This window comes from Lissotriton vulgaris, chromosome 6, assembly GCF_964263255.1.
Source record: "Lissotriton vulgaris chromosome 6, aLisVul1.2, whole genome shotgun sequence".
Taxonomy (NCBI): domain Eukaryota; kingdom Metazoa; phylum Chordata; class Amphibia; order Caudata; family Salamandridae; genus Lissotriton; species Lissotriton vulgaris.
This window is the reverse complement of record NC_141694.1, coordinates 497676532-497697631: the sequence shown is the minus strand read 5'-3', so window position 1 is coordinate 497697631 and position 21100 is coordinate 497676532. Positions and strand designations below refer to the sequence as shown.

Sequence of the window (21100 nt, the reverse complement as noted above, 5' to 3'; positions counted from 1 at the left end):
ATGGGAGTCAAGGAGTTGATATTTCTCAATGTGGTTGCAGAGCTGCAAATGGACGCATTTTTCAAGCAATTTAGCTAGAGTCTTACTGCTGGTCATAGGTCCGAAGTTGTTTGGGTCTGGTAGGTCAACATTGGGCTTTTTAGGAATGGGAGTAACTTGCCCAACCTTTAGGCCGTCCAGAAACATTCCCTGTAGGAGGGAATCATGAATGATCCTGGGCCAAAGAGGGAAAATGACTGATTTTATATCTTTATCTAACTTAGCGGGTAAAGGATCACTGAAATGGTTGGAGGGTTTAAGGGATGCCATTATGTGAAGAAGCTTCGTATGATCTGGGAGGAGTAAAGAGTTCCACGAGGCATTGTTTTTGTGCGACCTACCCAGAGGCGAGGATACTGTGGAGGATTCTGTAAGCTCATCTGATCCTGTGGGAAGTTTTAGGTGATAGATTTGGGGTGACTTCTAGTAGCTCCAACTCAATTGTCCTTGATTTTTTCAAAGAAGTGAACTGTCAAGTCCTCACCACTAGGGAGCATGGGTATCTGAGTAGAGATCTGGTTGGAAGATTGGTTAGATTGTTTCTTAATGATTTCAATACATTTGTTGTGCCTATTTTTGGCCCCATCCAATTGAGTTCTGAAGTGGTCTGTTTTAGCTAGGCGGATGTGTTAAGGTTGGTCATATTAGTCGGGGGGGGGGCTGTAGACTATTTTTGGTGATTGAGGTTAGCATATTGATGTTGAGGTCTCTCAGATTGCGAGTCAATTCTTTCTCTTTAAGGGGTTGACCCTGTCTACCCATGCCCTTTTCTAGAGTGTGGAAGTGAATTTGAAAATGATCAGACCGGTCGCAGGGTAAGATGTCTCCTATTTGTATGATGAAGTCTTTGGCAATGAAAGGTCGAGAGTGGCTCCCATATTGTGTGTAGGACCTTTACAAAGCTGTGAGAGGTTAAGATCAGAGAGGAAAGTCTTTAATGAACATACTATAGTATAATTTGTGTCATTCCAATGAAGGTTAAAGTCTCCAAGGAATAGGGGGCAGATTTGATCTGATCTTGAACTATTGACTTCCATTATTTGTCCTATGAAGACCAGATTGTCACCAGAAGGGTGATAGATGGAATGTAGCACACAGATCTTCTTTCCCTTATTCCAGATTTCAGTGACTAGCTGTTCACAGGAGTATAACACAGCACATATCTCAGATATCAGCTAGAAACGCTACCTGTGAAGCGCTGACCACGCTACCTTTATTCACGAGCCTTGCGAGTAATTCTGCTCGTTTTTATCGTACTTTTAAAAACTGTTTATTTCCACTCTGTATTGCATACAGCATACTTTTAGGCCACTTGCACGCATTTTCGCCACTTTTTCACGGCTCTAGCTGCCGTTAGGGCTTCAGACCAGGGTCAGGGATTTCCTCCCACGGCGGCCATCTTGAGTGTGGGCCAGAGCGGTGTGAGCGCTCTAGTGTCCCACATAAAAGGAAACGGTCGTCTCCCGCGCTAGCGGTCGCGTTTGCGGGAGCGCCGTCCCTGCGCCGGAGTCTCGCCTGAGTCAGCCCGTCTGCGCCCGTCAGCGTCCTGGAGGCGCTCGGGGCGCGAGCCAGGTGAGTCTCACTTAGCACTTAGTAGGATGTACACTAAAGAGGAACTTTTGTCCTATACACACATACTGCTCCATGTCAGCGAGTCATCCCCTATTCCGCAGGGGCTATTACTAAATGTTTCATGTGTGGGTGGAATCCTGGTTTCACCGAAACCCCTCCGTGCAATCTCCCCCCTTTAGGCAGCAAATGTGCATTTTTAAACACCAGGTCCCTGCCCCAACACGCTCTTGACATCCATAATCTTCTAACACACGATGAAATGGACTGTCTCTTTCTCACTGAGACATGGCTTGGTGAGGGATCGGAACCTGATCTGGCCATCGCCATCCCTCCCACGCATGCTCTTTTCCGTCGAGACAGAAGTACGGGCAGGGGAGGCGGAGTGGCGCTCATTATTAAGAGGCACATTCCATGTACAATCCTGCCTGTGGATGACCTACCAGGCTGTGAAACCCTAGCCTTTTCCTTGGCCCTCTCCCCCCATCAATCCTGCTTTGGGCTCTTGCTTTATAGACCTCCGGGCCCTCTCGGCTCATTTACTGAGGATTTGTTCTCGATTATTTCCACACTCAGTCTTAGGGCAAAACACTGCCTAATCCTAGGGGATTTTAACATCCACATGGATAAGGTTGAGGACCCTGAAGTGCAAAAATTCCTGGATATGACTTCTTCGGTGGGATTTCATATGTACTTGCAGGCACCTACACACGAGAGAGGGCACATTTTAGATCAAATCTTCTCGACCGTTCCGGTGTCCCTCTCCTCCCTCGCCCCAGTCCTCTTGTCGGACCATTTCCTAGCGGACTTCGTGATAGTACATCATTGAGCGTCCGATCGCCATGTGCAGCGGCAAATAGCACGTATGCCTAGAGCCTTCCGCAAAGTCACCCCTGCCATGCTTACTCGGGCCTTAGAAACCTATCCTTGTGTTCTCACAGGTAGGTTGGAGGACGATGTAGTGTGTTTTCAGAACTGGCTCACTGCACGTTTGGAAGCCTTGGCACCACCCCGCCAGGTTAGATCAGAACTGGCAAGAGCGTCGGCCCCGTGGTTTTCTGCTGCCTTGGCTGGTAAGAGAAGGCACTGCAAGAGGCTGGAGAGAATTTGGCGGAGGCAGTATGATACATCTGCTAAGCAGTCTTATAGAGAAGCAGTGAAGGAATATCATCGGGAGATCACAGCAGAGAAAAAATCCTTTATAGCTAAAAGGATTGAGGAAGCAGATAACTCCTGCAAAGAGATCCTTAAGATTGTTAAAGAGTTTATCTCTCCCTCCTGCTGTACTCCCACGTCTGTCTTCTCGGAACCATGGATTACGGAGCTTGCAGAATTTTTCACTAATAAAATTCGTACCATCCAGTCGGCCTTGCAAGGAGCTCATAACATCACGGATTCCGGCTCTGCGGCCGACGACTCTCTTAATCCCTGGTTACACTCATCTGCACCGGACACGGATACCTCGGGTCCTACCCTTGACTGCTTTCCTGTTTTAGAGCTTCATGCCTCGCTGGACCTCTTGTCCAACTTGAAATCTGGCTCTCCACTTGACCCTTGCCCGCCAAGTGTCTTGCGACCTTGGCTCCTGCTCTTAATTCTATCATCAACCCTATTATCAACTCATCCCTGAGCACGGGCAAAGTCCCCACATCTTGGAAGCAGGCCCTAGTCCTTCCCCTTATTAAAAAGCCGAATGCAGATGCCAAATTGCATTCCAACTACAGGCCAATCTCGTTGCTGCCCGCTTTGGCCAAAATAGCGGAGAAGCATGTACACACCACCCTAGCCAACTTTCTAGAGGTCAATTCCTTGTTACATCAGTCACAGTCCGGGTTTAGATCTAACCTGAGTACAGAAACCGCTCTACTCGAGGTGACCGAGACTGTGAAGGAAACTCTGGACAGGGGCGGAAAGGCCTTGCTCATCATGCTTGATCTGTCGGCGGCCTTCGACACTGTTCCCCACGACCTTCTCCTGACAAGACTCTGGGAGATTGGCCTGAGGGGAACGGTGTTCGAATGGTTTCAATCTTTCTTGGCCGACCGCAGACAAACGATCTGGGCTCACCCTTTCTCCTCCCCTATGCCGCAGCTTGAGGTGGGGGTCCCGCAGGGCTCCATACTCAGCCCCTCTCTTTTTAACATCTTCATGACACCTTTAGTGGCGCGAGCAGAGGAGCTAGGGGCTCAGATCGTCTCCTATGCGGATGATACACAACTCCTGTTCACTTGTGACAGGAGCTGTGACTTCGACGGAGCGGCCATCCGGAAGTGTCTGGAGTTTGTGTTTGATTGGTTCGGGAAAAGCGGCCTCAAATGCAACTCAGACAAATCCGAGATTGTTTTTTGGTTGTCCTGCCGACCCGAGATGGAAGCACTGGTGGCCTTCGACCATGTTCCACCCTGCCAGCGATTCTGTTACAGCTAAGAATCTGGGCATGCTGGTTGATAACACCCTCTCCTTCAAGGCCCAGGTAGCTGGCCTGACGGGGAAGTGCTTCGCCATCCTAAGGATGTTGAGAGAGTTTCTGCCGTACCAATCTTTGGAGCACAAGAAGATTACGGTGCAGGCCTTGATAGGCTCACGCCTAGACTATGCCAACATCCTTTATCTGGGTCTTCCTGAATATCTGCTGACCCGCCTGCAGGTAGTCCAAAATTCGGCAGCCAGGGCAATCTTTGGTCTTACCAGAAGAGCCAGGGCCAGCAACCTCCTTGTTACTCTGCATTGGCTGCCGATTCGTAAGCGCATCTCCTTTAAGACCTTAACCACAGCTTTTAAGGCGCTACACAATTTCGGCGCTGGCTATTTGCAGAGAAGGGTCAACTTCTATCTCCCATCTAGACCCTTGAGGTCGGCTGCCCAGGCCAATGCAATCGTGCCGGCAGTGAGACGTGTTAGTTGTGGAGGTCGCTCTTTTAGTTACCTGGCCCCCGTCTTTGGAACACTCTGCCCTTGACGTTGCGAACGTGCTCCAATCTGTCTACCTTTAGAAAGGGACTTAAAACTCATCTTTTTGCCCTGTAAGTTGTTCCTGTTGATTCTTAGTGCCGCTTTGGCTGTCTTGTTAGTTGCTGGTATTTGTGTATAATGATCTATAGCGCCGGGACGCTCTTCGGAGCAGCTGAGCGCTTTACAAAACCTCCAGTAACATTAACATAGAGATTGTTTTACTGTGCTGTTGGAGTGATGAATACAAGCAATGCCCCCACCTGTTTTACCCAGTCAGTCACTTCTAAAAATGGGGTAGTCCGGGGGGATTAAGATGTCAAGAACTGGGGAAGAGGTATAATTGAGCCAAGTTTCTGTGATGAGCAGAAGGTCCAAGTTTTGCGCAGTGATACGTTCTGAAATATCAGCTGCATGTTTCACAGTTGATCTACAATTGAGTAGCATCAATTTGACATGCAGATTGGAAGTGAGTACTTCTTGAAGAAAGGTGGCTATGTACAGTAGGTTTTCTTTGTTCACCGTTCTGTGCTTAAGACTCTGTTCCCTCTCAGGGTAAGCAATGATGGAGGGAGTGTTAACAGAAGATATGGTGGAGGAGACCGACCTTGAGTCAGTGTAGGAGAAAAGAAGAGTGAGAATGTCCTCTTCAGATAGCTGAGGTAAGTGTCTGTGGGGTCTAGAGAGATGATTAGGTAAAGGCCTAGAGCTCTAACTGGAACTAAGAGAGGAGCTGAAAGCTGGATGGTCTGAATAGGACAGATTCTGTGATTTGTAGCTATCATTCCTCTGAGCAGTAGCTGAGATCCAGAGCTTCTCCATCTTCAAGGAGAACTGAAATATGCTATGCACCATCTCTTTGACAACTGCAAGATCATGCTTGAGGTCTGCAATCTTTTCATTAAGACATATTGTTCATGCACTGATTTGCAGAACTTTCAAGCGAAGGTATGACTGGTTCAGCAGTGAGAGTAGTAATAGAGCGTTGCAAAGGATCATTGGCACAGTTATAGAGGGAGATAAGATCATGCTAGAGATAGGAATCAGAGCCTGGAATGTGCATAGAGAAAGGCAGAGTGGAGTTAGGAGAGGTAGAGGGTGAAGAATGTAATGAGAGTGGGGGTGATTGTCTGTTACTGGTCATCGCCCTGGAGACAGAAACTAGATTCCTGGCACTGCAGTTGGAAGGTCCCGGGCCTAAGGGAAGAATATCCAAGCCTATTTGGGTGTTAGAGTTGGCAGGGTGCCCATCACTCCCTTTGTTGGAACAAGCATTGCGTGACGCAGGGGACCAAGGATAAGAGGCAAGACAATGTAAAGGAGGAACAGTGGTGGGGACCACCGCAAGGTGGGTGGTACTCAGGGCAGTTAAACCCTCACCTACACGAGGCAGAAAGTGGTTGTTCAGGTTCATGGTGTGAGGAATAAAAATATCCTCTGTTAAGTTGGGTAGATCTGTGGTGTGCATGTTTACATATTGGAGCACAGGATAAGGGAAGGGTTGGCCTTCTGACACCTCTGGAGCAGACAATGTGGGTGGCCCAGTCTGACAGCTGGTGGAAGGGATGGAGTTAGTGTGTTCTTAATCCTTAAGAAGGCATAGTTAAATCGCTTGAGGTTCAGGTCCAAGGCTTGAATAAGGACATTCTCATTATTGTAAAGGGAAATAGTCAGCTCAGCCTTAAAGGCCGAGGATGGAAGTGTGGTTAAACGAAAGCCATGCAGAGTTTCGGTCAGCTGTTTGGTATTAAGCATTTTGCGGGTTTCTAACGCGCTAGAATCGACTCCCGAAGGAGTATCTCTGCGCCATAGACCGCTGGAGAACCCGTCCTGGCTTTCCCTGTGAGATGGTCCCTACTGGGTTTCTCCAAGGTGAAACCAGGCATCCCCGGCGTTTGTGGGGGCCGTTGTGGTGATGAGGCAAGTTAATGCCCAGAGTTGCCAAGTGTGATCCCTGGTTAGAGAAGGCACCGAGGTGAGAATTATCGAGTCTGCTGACCCTGGTCCACGACCCTGCCGCGTCGGGAATTGAACCCTGGTCCCGGGCCGTCCTCTGCTCCCGGGTCTGCCGCCTCTAACCAGTGAGCCACACCACTCCATAAAGCGAGGCCTTTCTCTACTGAGCTCTTATGTTGGTATAGAAGATGAGATGAGGACTGTCATTATATTGCCCTTACTGGACATATATGTGTCAGATATAAGCATTTCAGGCCAACGTTTAAGGAGATTGTGTTTAAAACTCTTCTTTGCATTTATCGATTGGTTGGGGGGGGTATATAAACTTAAGAGTTTACTCCTGATTGAGTTAATGGGTTGGAGACATGGTAATTATTTTGTGCCATGATGAATGTGGTGTGCAAGAGGTAGCGATTAAGGTAGCAAAAAGGTTCAGGATGTAGATATAATAGGGTGGGGGAGCAAAGGAAGACCCATTAGGAGGGGCTCGGGAAAATGAAAGGGAGCAATGGTCAGATCGCCACTGCTTAATTACAACGCAACTGCAAGGATAATTCAAAAATCAATCATTTAAATTGATTACATGATTATGTGGGGTTTATTCATATAGATAGTAGGCGCGTTAGCAAGGGTCTTCCTAGTGATGAAGATACAGTGGGGAGATTGGCTGAGTTGGTGTGAGAATCCAGGATTGAGAGGAGTAATGAGGAGAAAAACACCATTACAAGATGGCCGCCTCCTTGGAGCATCTAGAATGGTCCTACCTTTATTTTAACAAAAAGGGGTCAAATTCCATAGTCCGTTTTTTGTTTCGATGCCTTGGTTGGAAAGCAGTTCCCTTGTCTGTTTGAATCTGGCTGGCCGGGTGCCATCTTTTGAGCATTTGTGACTGGTTGGCTGTAGTAGTGGCTCTGATTATGTTCCCTTCGTAAATGTTTTCATTCGTACGGTATATGCGTAGCCCTAAATATCTAAAAGGATCGGTACACCATGTCCCCGAGACATCTCCTAGGGAGTATCCTTGATCTGGGGTCTCCTGCAGAAACGGGTAGAGAATAGATTTCGCAGCCTTGACCCTCAGTTCCGAAGCCACGGCGAAGCGTGTTAGAGCCTGATCTAAGGAGGGCGGGATGCTATGGAGGTCATGTACATACAACAGCAAGTCGTCCAAGTATAACAAGATAACGTGTGTGCCATCCCCCAAGTTCACTCCCATGTCCACATGCGCGTGGATGTGTGCCGCAAGTGGTTCAACCGCCAATGCAAGGAGAAGGGGGATAACGAGCATCCTTGCCGAGTCCCCCGTCTCACCTGTATGGGGTCCGATATATAGGGTCCCGTCCGAACCCGGCGGTTGGGCGTTTATATAGCAGCTTAACCATACTAAGGAAGTGAGGCCCCATGCCATACAGAGCCGGGGGGGGGGGGGGCGAAAAGGAAATTCCAGTCTAGCAAATCAAAGGCCTTCTCTAGGTCCAGTACCATGCATCCCGACCGAGGCCAGTTGATGGGGGCATACTGGCTCCCCGTCAACAAGATGAGCACCTTCATACTCCTCACCCATGCTCACAAAGCACTCCATGACGTCGGACCAACATACCTCAACAAACGATTCGCCTACACTCCCAACCGCCAGCGTCGGTCGGCTGACCTCTCCCATGCCACCGTCCCACCATCAACAGAACTACCACCGGTGGCAGATCTTTCTCCCACCTCGCAGCCAAGACATGGAACACCCTCTTGATCCACCTGAGACAGACACAGGACCTGCTGACCTTCAGGAGACTGCTCAAGACCTGGCTGTTCGAGCAAAAGCAGCCCCCCCCCCCCCCCCCTTAGCGCCTTGAGACCCTTGCGGGTGAGTAGTGCTCTCTATAAAGGTATGATTGATTGATTCATAGTCGGCTGCCCTTAAGTAGCGGCAAATGTTCAGTGCTGGATTATGGTGAGGGACAAACCCATTCTGGTCAAGTGCACCAGGTTGGGAACGAGTGGTACCAGCTGGTTAGCTAAAATCATTTGCTAAGATTTCATAGTCCACATTTAACCTCATAGATGCTATTAAACATTCCTCCCCAGTGCTGCGCTGTCCATTGGAACTAGTGCTGAATGGACGTCCAATGGTCGTGCGCAGCACTGGGGAGGTAGTGCTGCCGTCGGCCAATGCACCGAGGCAGCACTTAAGGGGTTAATATTGCTGTTGGTCTATATGATCCAGGGGAGGTTGTATCTTTACTCTGTTTCAACAAAGTGTTTTATGGCCCAATTTTATAATGAATGGGATTTGCCACAAGAAGAATTTTAAATACTTGACAGCCCAGTAGCAGGTTAATGCTTCCCTTTTCACAACAGAGTACCTATGCTCTGCACCTTTGATACCCTAGAAGCAAATGCAATTATGTGTTCAATAGCGTTTTCTCTTTGTGTTAGCATGGCCCCAGAACCTTTGTTTCTGGCATCCGTGGTCATGCAGGTGGGTTTGTTGGGATCAAATCTTCCTAATGATACGGCGTCTATTATGGCAGATTTTATTTTGAGGATGGCTATTTGACAACTCTGATCCTATAAGAATGCCGTACTCTTTTTTTTATTTTTAAGTAGGTTATGTTGGGGATCCACTATTTTGGCAAAATCTGCTACAAATTTTTAATAAGACTCCATGAATTTAAGAGAGAATTCATCCTGGTTTGTTGGAACAGGCCCCTTCTTGACTGATTCTAACAAATCCATTTTAGGTGTGATGCCTTCTTGTGATATTGTGTGGCCTAAATATTCTACAGAGGTTACTCCTATACAACATTTTTCTTTTTAGGTCGAAGCCTGCATTGCAGGGCATGCCCTGCTGCAGGCAGAGAGATATTGTGAGGAGAAGAATTCAGTACGTCGTGAAACCACGCCCCTTTTTTCCATTGGAAGGCCTCTGGAAACGGAGGCCTGCCATTGGAAAAAACTCCTGTTTAGCAGATTTGTCTGCTCTGGATCCCGCCTCTCGAGGACTCCATGACCTACCTTATGGTAGCACGACAGCATTTCTTGAAATATTGCCTTGGCAACGATGAGGCAGGTCAGGGAGTCCTGGAGGGGCGGGATTCAGTATCCTGTTCCCGCCCCGTTTTTTCTGTTTTGTTTCGTTTGTGCCATCATTCCAACATGTTCCTCAGCGGTGGAGGAGGTAGGGGAGAGGCGGTGATCGTTTGGGTTTCTTGGTATTGTTTGTTCTTGAGGGAGAGATGTGTGTTGAGGGGCGATGAACGGCGAGATTGAAGATTGCATTTACTCCCGATGTAGCATACAGTTTTAGAGATCTGTGTCGTTGACACTTCACGTGCGCCTTTAACGCTATTCTAATACTGCAACGCGATTAGTGGGTTGTCGCGAAGTATGGTTTCTTTTCGGGACGTTAGGCTTTCCTGACATTCTACCGGTGGTTACAGCCCAGACTGCACATTCGACGTCTCCGTGACACATTGAAGGTGTTAAACTGTTGCTGCTTTGAATAATGCTCCTTACTGAACATATTTGAAAGAAAGATAGTTGGACTTTTAATTCACTGTGATTGATGTTGGTAGGGAGAAGTTCTTTCTGATGGAGAAGTATACTTGTTAAATAGATTTTTATTTTTAAATGCGAATTACATATATTTTTTAAGGTGGCTTAATTTATACCGATTTATTGTTTATTACGTTATTGGGGTAGTTATTTAGAGAGGGTTTATTTCCTTCTTTTGGTAGGATTATAATATATTTGTGCTTCGTTTGCGTTCAGACCCGGCGCAGGCATTATCTAAACATTCTGACAGAGCAAGGCTTTAACACCTTTCTTATGTGGAGGGGAGGGGGTAGTGGAGACTGGAACGAGGATGTTAATCCCATTATGGTATGTGTGAGGGTTTAAATAGCCTACCAGCACACGTCAACGTTTACTTTGTGTTCTAATACAGGGATCACTTTCATTGCCACACAGTGTAGGAACTCTCTTTATCTGACCTGGTGGTGATACGGAGTATTTACATTAACCGCTGGAAATGGCTCGCGCTCTGATTGTCCAATAGGGAAATTGTGCTTTTTTACACCCCCCCCCGTGTCTCTTTGTGGAAGAGTGATTGAAGGACTGTATCACTCTAGGATGTGGGGAAAAATAAATCTCCGTTTGAGAATTTTTTTGAGTGGGGGAAGTGTAACTCTTATTGTAAAAACTATTTCGACATGGAGTCCATGTAGCAGTAATTATATTATCTAAGCAGTTTTGATTGGTTGTTGGTGTTTAACATAAATACGACAATTTAATTGTTTAAGCAGTACAGCATATGTTATAGCAGAATAGTGATGGATGGCTAGCTAGTTTCAAATGTTTGTAGGGAATAACGTGGCAAAAAAGACATTTCTGCTAAGTGTACAAGATTGAAAGCTGAGGGGAGTGTGTTTATTTGGGAGTCCTGTGAGCCAAAAAGATATTGGGACGCTATCCAAAACCACTGGTAGAGTTTAGGGTCTGGAAAACAAAGCACATGAAAACCAATTCCCACCCACCAGTCTGTGATCTAAAGATAATTAGTGGGGTAATCAAGTGTTACATACAGCACACGGACAGAGAATGATTTTTAGCAAAGAGGTGATTTTGGCAGTCTTCATCAAATAATTACACTTTTTATTTTTAATGTTTTCATTAATATAATTGTAAGAATTCCAAATGAAGTGACAAGACGCCAGATAAGTTGAGACTCGTTTATTAGCCATCCACTCTCCTCACTGACAAGAGCACCAACATTCTACTGTCAGCTTCGCTTGGGGAATACCACTTGGGGCAAAAGGGACAGGGGTGGACGGAAGATACCACTTCTGTAACTAAGTTGCAACACATCTCCCTTACATAAGGGTGACCATGAAACCATTGAATCCTAGGAACATGGGAATACAGATACTATAGAAAGGACCTAGGAAAGGTAGACAGAAACAGAACTACACATGAGCATTTACAATATTATCAAAACTCCACCATTGGCCATTTTCAAGTTGGACCACATTTTTCAACACTTTGACAATTTTGCAAGGTGAATAGTATTTACTTTGGGTGGCCCCCCTTTTACTGCTCTTCCTGGCTTGTACCATGTCACCTACCTCCCATTTGACACACTTCACCCCGTGTTTTTTGTCATACCACTGCTTGTAGTTGTCTTGGTGTTGCTTGGTCTTTTCTCCTGCTTCCTCCCGATCCACTTCTCTAGCCTCGCCCCCACTTAACCAACTGGGATTACATTTTGTGCAGGGTTCCCTACCACGCAATGCCACAAAAGGTGATATGCCCGTGACCTTATTAGGTGTGGTATGGTATGCCCACAGACATTTCTTCAGAGAACCTCCTATGTCATGTCCATTGGTGGCAGCTAACTGGATATTTTCCTTGATGATCCTGTTAGCGCGTTCCACTAAGCCATTTGCCATCGGGCAATACAAAGCTGTGGTTTCATGCTTTATGTGCATTTTCTTGAGGAAGTCTTGCATTTCTTCTGAGGTGAACTGTAACCCGTTGTCGGTCACCAGGGTCGCAGGTATTCCCTCTTCACAGAACACATCATCCAAAAACTCTATCACAAGTTTGGTGGTGACACTGTGAACAAACTTCTGCTTGATCCAATGTGTAGTGTAGTCGATCAGGACTATCATGAATCTTTTCCTTTCTCCTAAATCCTGCATTGGTCCAATGATGTCCATGGCCAACTTGCACCATGGTTTAGTTGGCACATTTACTGGAGATAAAGGTGCTTTTTGCACTGCCTTAGATTTGTCGCTCCTGGCGCACGCCCCACATTCCTTTACGAGTTGTTCAGCCATGGCATCCATTCTGGGGAACCAGAAATTTGTCCTTAACCTGGCTTTGGTAGTGCTACGCCCCAGATGGCCTTCATGTGTCAAATCAATGACCTTCATCCTGAGGTCCTTGGGTGGTACCACCCTGTTGTTGCGATAGATTCTTCCTCCAATGACACTTAATTCATTCCTGACTTCCCAGTAATCCTCAATGCTGGCTTCAAGTTCTCTCTTCTTATTCGGCCATCCTTTTTCCATGTAGTCTCTTAGGGTAATTAGCTCCTTGTCTTTCCTCATATTCTCCTCCCATTCCTTCTCCGTGATCGCAGGTATCCTCATCATTAATATCGGACTGTCAAGAGCTTCTTCTGTAGTCTCTACTCCTGGCAATGGTGACCTCGATAGGAAATCCGCAATTTTGTTATCCTTGCCCGGAACATATTCCACTTTGAAATTGTAATGTTCCAGTCCCAGAATCCACCTGCTGATACGAGGAGTGCAATTTTCTAGACCCTTCACTGAAAATACGAAGGTGAGGGGTTTATGATCTGTTCGGATGGTGAATCTTAAGCCCCACAGGAAAAACTTGAAGTGTCTCACGGCCCAGAAACAGGCCAAGGCTTCTCTTTCAATTACTGAGTAATTCCTCTTGGGGTTTGTGAGACTCCTGGATGCAAAGGCGATTATCTTCTCATCCTTCCCATCCTTCCCATCCTTCTGAATCAAGGTTGCCCCCAGGCCATTGTTGGAAGCATCTGTAGCCAGTATGGTCTTCTTGAGTGCGTCAAAGGTACCTAATGCCGGTGAGTTTATCAACTCCTTCTTTAATGAGTTCGCCACCGCATCATGTTCCTTACTCCATATAAAATCTCTGTTCCTCTTCAAGAGCTCTCTCATCGGTTCACACTTGGCAGCAAAATTGTCCATGTACTTGGACATATTCTCCATAAGTCCTAAGAAGGACTTTAATTCCTCTTTATTCTTGGGACTGGGATCCTCCTTCACCGCCTGGATTAAACTGCTCTTCGGTCTGAACCCATCTTCTGATATCGAATGTCCCAAGTACTCTACTTCTTTTACTTTTATTTTGCATTTCCCTTTTTTCACAGTTAGTCCCGCATCCATGAGTCTCCCGAAAACTTGTCTTATTACTCTGTCATGTTCCTCCTCGGTTTGACCATAGACCAATATGTCATCTTGGAAACACATGGTGCGTTCGACTCCTTCTAAGATCTTCTCCATAGCTTTTTGAAATACGGCCGCTGCAGACGCCAGTCCAAAAGGCATCCTTTTAAACATGAATGCCCCTACTGAGGTGATGAACGCCGTGATTGGTCTCGACTCTGGGTGAAGTTTAATCTGATGATATGCCATGGAGAGATCTATCACGCTAAAGTATTTTGCAGGACCCATGGTACTTAGCATTTCATTTATTATAGGCAAGGATGACATTCCACCCATATATTGTCTTTGAGACTGCGCAAATCCACACAGAGACGAATCCCTTCCCCACTTGACTTGGCTGCGATAACAATTGGGGCCAACCATTCGGAGCAGCTGATAGGTTGAATAATGTCTAGGTCGCACAGCTTGCGCAACTCTTCTTCCAAAGGAGTTATTAGCTTATGTGGTACAGGGCGTAATTTGTGTACAACTGGTCTCGCATTGTATTTCAACTTGATCCTATGTTGAAACTTGTGCAAACACCCCAGCTCCTCTTTGAATAGTTGACTGAACTCATCACAAATGTTTTCACCTTTTATGGACCTATCTGTGAGCAAAACTTGTTCTACGCTGTTAGGGTCTAAGATGATACCCGGCTCTTTCTGGTGGACCCACCCCAGAAGATTGGACCCTGATTTCACCACATGCACTGTTCCATAAGTTTCCCTGTCCTTAAAACGCAACTGTACATTTTTCATGCCTAACATGGATATATGTCCTTTGTTGTATCCTGTAGGAAAAATATTAGGCATTTTCAGTTCATTAACATTGCAAATTCCCATAGACACAAAATCATCTTTGTTCAATAAGGTGAATGGTGAACATGAATCAGCGTACATTTCTACACACTTCCCATCGATGTACACATCACACTTTGGGTATATGGAGTTTAAGTTAGTGCAAGATTATCTTTCTGCCTCTCTGCTCTATGTACTTAATTTCCTTATTAGTGCTCCTCTCCATGTTCCTCTCCTGATCTCTGTTGTGCAGTTCCCAATCTCTACATACTCTCGCGAAATGCCCTCTCCTATTACATTTTTTACAGGTAACATACCTGGCAGGGCATTGGAAAAAGTGGCAAAGTGATTATTACTGCCACATCTGTAGCATTTTGGTCCCCTTTCTTTGCTCTCTCCTCTGATGTTACTATTCTCCTTTAACTTCACCTTGTACACCTCACTCCGGTCCTCCTCATCATTTATAGAAGCCACAACTTCGCTACTAGGTTTCATTTCCCTGACACATCTAGCAGTATGTTCCACTGATTTGGCTATTTCAATGGCTTCCCTTCACCCAGGATTTTTTGCCAGTAATTTCTCTTGTATGCGTGGGTTGTTAGTGCACCTAACAAGTCGGTCCCTTATGAGGGAATCAGTTAAATTACCAAACTCACATAGTTGAGTAAGACCCCACAGTGATGCAATGTAATTCTGCACAGATTCTTGTTTTCCCTGGCATCTTTTAAAGAACTTGTGGCGTTCTAATACAACATTTACCCTTTAGCCAAAATGTTTTTCCAGTTTACTCATGGTTTGCTCATAAACATCTATGTCTCCTTCCAACTCCCCCTCCTGTTCTTGCATAGGCAGTGACTCATACACTTTGAGCCCCTGTATTCCCAAATTGTGCAGTAATATGTGTTTTTTCCTTTCTACTTTGTATTTCTCACCCCCCCACCGCTATAAGGTAGGATTCAAACAACTTCACCCACTCCTTCCAGCTGATTTCTGGTTCACCTATATCATTTAAAAACGGCGGGGGTTGGCTCATGCTTGCTGCCGCCATGGTTATGTGGAAAGGGTGCTAGGAGGGCGAGGGTAAATTGAAATAGCTTCAGATAACCGGCTGAATTGGACAGTTAAACAGTAAAGATTCACTTATCCTTTGTTTTTGTTTTTTTCTTTTACACACTACATGAAGTATGGAACATGAAAATTACAACCCCTCACGCTTCCAGCATGAATACATTCTTATGCAGGTCCCCTGAAACATTGCAGTTCCTTGCCGAGGACAATTCATTCATAGACTTCCCCAGTAGGGTCTCCTGCAGTGCACTCACCACCTTCTATGTATCTGAAGACAAAATCCATACAGTCAGGGCGATTTATCTGTTCCTAAAACGGCATCAGCTTCCTTGCGCCGTTTGACTTTTCCAGCAATGAAATCAGTTCCTGTTATTTCTTTATCTCTGACACCTCTGCTTCCTGGTTGACACACACGGCTCTAGAGTGGCTGGTGCGCCGGGAACGCCGGAGATCCGGTTAGTCAGCTGACTTTTTGAACATCCTGGCTGACAAGGCTGAGGGAAACGCCGCGGCCGCTGACAGGATTCTCCTCAAACACCCCCGGCCTGCGTGACCCCTTTGAACGCCAGGGATTCCACGGACTCCTCGACCCAGTGAGACGACGTCGACAGGGGCCAACCACCCGAATGCTGACCCAGGAACACGACCTCTGGGAGTCACCTCGCAACTCCTCTCCCCGACGGCCTGGACACCGGATGACTGCTCCTGCTGTTGACACCTCCCACAGCAAGGTAAACTTTACTCCAGCAGGGTAGAATGCGTGGCACTATAAAAATTGTAGCCGTTTTCGTATCGCTCTCCCATTTGCTTCTTAAGTCTCACTATGGACACACTGCGCTTCTTCCTCGCTGCTCAGGACTAGCGCACGCCTCCTGATTAATTACTGTACACAACACATCGACTGCAAACACGACGCTGTGTTCTTTTCATGGAAATGAATTTATTTTAACAGTCATTATGCTCTCTTTCTGCAACTTAATACGCAGGATGCTCTTGTTTATTTCACTGCAGTCTCTATTCTTTTCCAAAGTTTCCGCACGTCCTCTAATCCTCGCTTCCAAAGACTGCCTTGCATACCACAGTACCTCTTTATCTTTTATTCTTCTTCTTTCTCTTCCTCCATTCGTCCTTTTGTGTGGAGAGAGCACACAAAGGGGAGATGGCTAAAGCTGCCCCCTGCACAGATCCGTCGCCAGTGTAAAAATTCCAAATGAAGTGACAAGACGCCTGATAATTTGAGACTCGTTTATTAGCCATCCACTTTCCTCACTGACAAGAGCACCAACATTCTACTGTCAGCTTCGCTTGGGGAATACCACTTGGGGCAAAAGGGACAGGGGTGGACGAAAGATACCACTTCTATAACTAAGTTGCAACTATAACTCATTTTTTTAAGAAATAAAACTGGGTTTAATACAGGAAAGAAAAGTCAAGATGTACTGTTTAGGTTGAGCCTTGCGCTGCTCTGCGAGTCTTATTGTAATTACTGTGTGGGTCTGACTCCTCCCAAGCATTGGGTTGGCTTTTGCATGTCTTTTTGTAATCAAAGCCTGCAAATGGCTAAAGGTAGGTGCATGTCCCACCTCTTCTGAAAGGTTCACTCACATGGCGTTTTGACCCGAGCAGCGGGGCGGCAGCTGCACTGCCTCCTCGTCTCCCCTGCACCACCTTCTTGTCTCCCCACCTGTATCTTCAACTTTGGCAGCCCACCTTTCTTTTGTTTTGCAAACCTCCATTTAACTTCCCGTTCCGTTTGTTCCACCTCCCTCCCCGGCCTCTCAACCACCCTGCTTGCACACCAAGCGCAGCGAAGACATTAAGTGACTCGTAATTACTTAAATGCCTTGTTATTGATTGCAGACATAGCCAGAATTAGGGGAGCTCGTGGGGACTGTACGTGATTGGGGGTAATATTGTACAGGTGTCATAGACGGGAATCCAAGACCCAGCTACCTGCACCACTCTGCTGCTGCTTCGGATTTATTGCTGCTAAAGGTTCCATGTGTCCTTTTGAGCCCCACCCAGTTCCTGCATCAGCTGAGCCACGAAGTGAGGGGATGCAGAGCCTCGCAGTATCCCTCTCTACTCCATGCACCCAGGCCCCCTCCTGGAAATGGAGTCTCCCATGTCCTATTCTACATAAGCCCATAGGGACGATAAACTCCCAATACTGTGACCACCACTTCCATAGTCCTTCTCTCCCCCCTGCTGATGTGCCCTGCTGATGTTTCGTACAGGGGTTACATCTCACACGCAGCGGGCTCCTGCTAGCACTGCTTTACCCCCAACGACTCCAAATTCTGCACTTGTTATGTTTCTACCCTACCCCTCCCCTTGGCATTCTCTTAGCTCGCCTTTCACAAATAAAACGGGTGTGAATGCTATTCAATCTCCTTGCCAACCCTCCTTCGAACTTTTGTTTTCTTGGGTTGCAAAATGCTTTACTCCTATATACGAAACAGCGTAACTTTATTTTCCTTTTCTATGCATGTCTGTAGTTTTTCAAACAAACGTTATTACAAGTGTATTTAAAGGGTAAAAGACATTGCCACTTAAAACGCAAATAGCACTAACACAAGCACATTCGAGACCTATTGCATTTCTAATGCTTGTGTTTCTCAGCGGTTTGTCCCTTCTTTTTTGTCAGACAAAATCACAGGCAGATACCTAAACATTCACAGTTTGTCCGTACCTCAAAAACATTCGCACACATAGTCCAACCCTATACACACACACACACACACACACCTCCACATTCCACCTAGACCCACATCCCTCTTACACACATACAAAAACATGTCACATAAGAGTGACACATTTCACCCAGACATCTTTTCCACATATCACACACATCCTACGGGAAAATCCTCACAACCTTTACACACACCAACACACTTTTCTACATTCCACTACACCCCTCACATATAAAAAGCACAGCACTCATATGCAAAAACCACATATTCTTCACAAGTAGACCTTCCCTACATACACCCATAACCTCCACACAGACTTTCCCACCCGCCCCACAATCAGTCAGCCGTCACACACCAGATTAGGTTTCCTGAAACCACGACGAAGGCCCAAAAATATGTTGCTATATGAGTATACTGGCAAATAAATAATCTAGTGTCACAACTAAGGGGCATGGTTCCATATTTCAATGGCCATCCGTCCAGTGATCTCATAATAGGGCTAAAAACCCAAGCAGACATCATCAAACAAATGAGCATTTTACAATGCTTTTTGCTACGGATTCCCTGTGATGCAAAACGGGACAAATAAACCTGTTCTTTTTGCTTCCTTGGATGTATGTGTTTATGTGCCGGTAGTTGTATAGCGCAAACCTAGCCCAAGAGCAACAGAACGGTGAACGAGGGCATGCAATAATTGGGAGAAGGTCAAATGTGTGCACTTTCAGGTCAGCAGAGGTGCCCTTTGAAGATGTGTGGCTTATAGGATATCAACAAGTATTTACAATGCAATAGGTCTCGCATTTATGCGAGTTTAAGCTATTGCCATTGTAAATGACAAAGCCTTTTATTTATGTTTTAAATTCGAAAAGCTAAATAAAAGGCATTGTTATTTGCAATGTCAATGCTCAAAGTAGCGTAAATTTCCAAGACCAACACATAGATAAAAGGTTTGTCATTTACAATGCCAATAGCTCTAAATTTTGCAAATGCGAGACCTATTGCATTGCAAATACTTGTTTTATAGGCAATCCTGACTCTTTGAGTTTGTCTAACACCGTTCTGAGAATGCAGTTATGTTCCTCAATACTGGTGCCAAAACTCAGGATATCGTTTTAGAAACAAATGGTTTTGGGGATACCCTGCAATAAATGTTGCATTATTCTTTGAAATGCGGATGCTCCCGACGCCAGTCCAAAAGGCATCCTCTTATATTGGAATGCTCTTAAGGGGGCTATGAATGACGTTGAGTGTCTGGAGGGAGGGCCTAGCTCTACTTGATGGTATGTCGAAGATCAATCGAGAACACTAAAGTAGGATGCTCTGTCCATCAGTACGTCAAGTTATCAATAGGTAAAGAATGCAGTGTAAAACCTGAATACATATTGGATTAATTTTGCAAGGTGGATTTCCAGCTTTAGTTCTCTTTAAATACTAAAATGCATTTTTATGACTTTCTTAATGCTGTTGTCAGTATAATTTAACTTTTTTGTCTTCTGGCATCTGCCAGTGTCAACATCCGGCTCCAGGCAACCTGCCAGTGCTTTCTTTTAAGGAGCTGCTGAAAAGACGGGTGGCTGTGAAATGCTAGCCGGTATCAGCATAATGGAGGAAGAAGGGAGAACTACATTTTTGATAGAGAAGATTCCAAGTACATGTGTTAATTTGAACTAAAATATACGTTTAGCATTCATCTTATGTATTGTTTGCAACTGCTTTCTGTCTCCCTGCTCGCTTTTAACAAATAATGATGTTTTTTTTCTTTCAGTGCCTTTGTGCTGCTCGGCTCGCTGCAATCTGGCAATGCTAGCATTGTTCGGATTTTTCATGCTGTATGCACTACGTGTAAATCTGAGTGTAGCATTGGTAGATATGGTTGAAAAAAATGCAAGTATTGTGGACAACACAACTACCAAAACCTGTCCAGACCGCTCTTCTACGATTGTGCCGCATACATCAAAGGTAAGAATATTATTAGCTATTTTTGCTTGTTGCTTTATGTTTCATGGCGCTTTTAGTTCTCTTCAGAACATAGCATAGCAATATTTTGAAGCTAAATGAGGTTTTATGCTGTGTAAAAATCTAAAGTATGTTTATGTTTTAGTAACTTTTAAAATATGAATTGCACTTTATTTCTTTAGCAAATAGACCTTTTTTGGATGCCAATGCAGACCTAGTGTCTTTGCTGCTGGATTTCTCATTAGTTTTTGCTAATGCTGTTTAGCATAAGGAAAAAGCATGAAGGTGTGTTTGTCCATGCATGTGCGTACATATGGCATGTGTAGTTGTCATTTTGGGTTTTTGATTTATTGTTTCCAAATGGCAGGCGCCTGTTTTGCATGGGATTTATAAAAAGAAGAAAATAAGCTAAATGTCAACAAAAGCTCATTTACAAAAAGGTTCTGCAGCAAATCGCGACTGCTGTGCCCTACACAAAAAGAAGAAAAATGAAAATTAGATGCGACTGGGAGGGGTAGATGAGTAGTGGCGGGGAGGCCGAGGGACTGGGGAAAGAATAACAAGGAAAAGCGTGGAGGGAAACGTAGTGGGTAAATTTACAAAAAACCAACAAGGAAACAAAATTAACAAGCATTGGAAATGCAATAGGTCTCGCATTAGAAAAGTTGGAGTTATTGGTATTGTAAATGACATATGTTATTTATTTGTTGGTTTTTAAAATTGCTAAATTGATGGCTTTGTCATTTACAATGCCAATAGTTATAACTTTTGCGAATGTGACACCTATAGCATTTGGAATGCAACATATTTTGTATTTACGTGACTTAGATGGCAGCTCTCATCGTTAGGCCACATCTCTAGAGAGCAGGAGAGTGCAGCAGGGGAGAGAAGCACAGCAATGCAATAGGTCTTGCATTAGGAAAGTTTGAGCTATTGGTATTGTAAAGGACACATTTTTTATTTATGTGCTTGTTTTGAAAATAGCGAATTAATAGCTTTGTTATTTAACAATGCCAATAGTTTTATCTTTTGCAAATGTGACACCTATTGTAACACAATATGTGTTGTGAGGGTGAGGGTGAGGGGTTGAGGATGAGGTGTT

The 21100-nt window shown here is 45.3% G+C and overlaps 1 protein-coding gene across 2 annotated transcripts in view; it reads left to right on the top strand.

Annotated features, from left to right (window-relative positions):
• SLC17A5 (solute carrier family 17 member 5) overlaps positions 1–21100 on the top strand; it is a 402583-nt gene that overhangs the window by 56552 nt on the left and 324931 nt on the right. Inside the window, exons 1-2 of one of the 2 annotated variants that reach the window (XM_086926505.1) lie at positions 15833–16080; positions 19808–20001. In XM_086926505.1, the coding sequence (XP_086782631.1) occupies positions 19843–20001 (159 nt within the window). In that variant the 5' untranslated portion in view covers positions 15833–16080; positions 19808–19842. Of the gene's footprint in view, positions 1–15832; positions 16081–19807; positions 20002–21100 lie in introns of those variants that run through there. The other variant, XM_086926504.1, reaches the window with a different exon arrangement.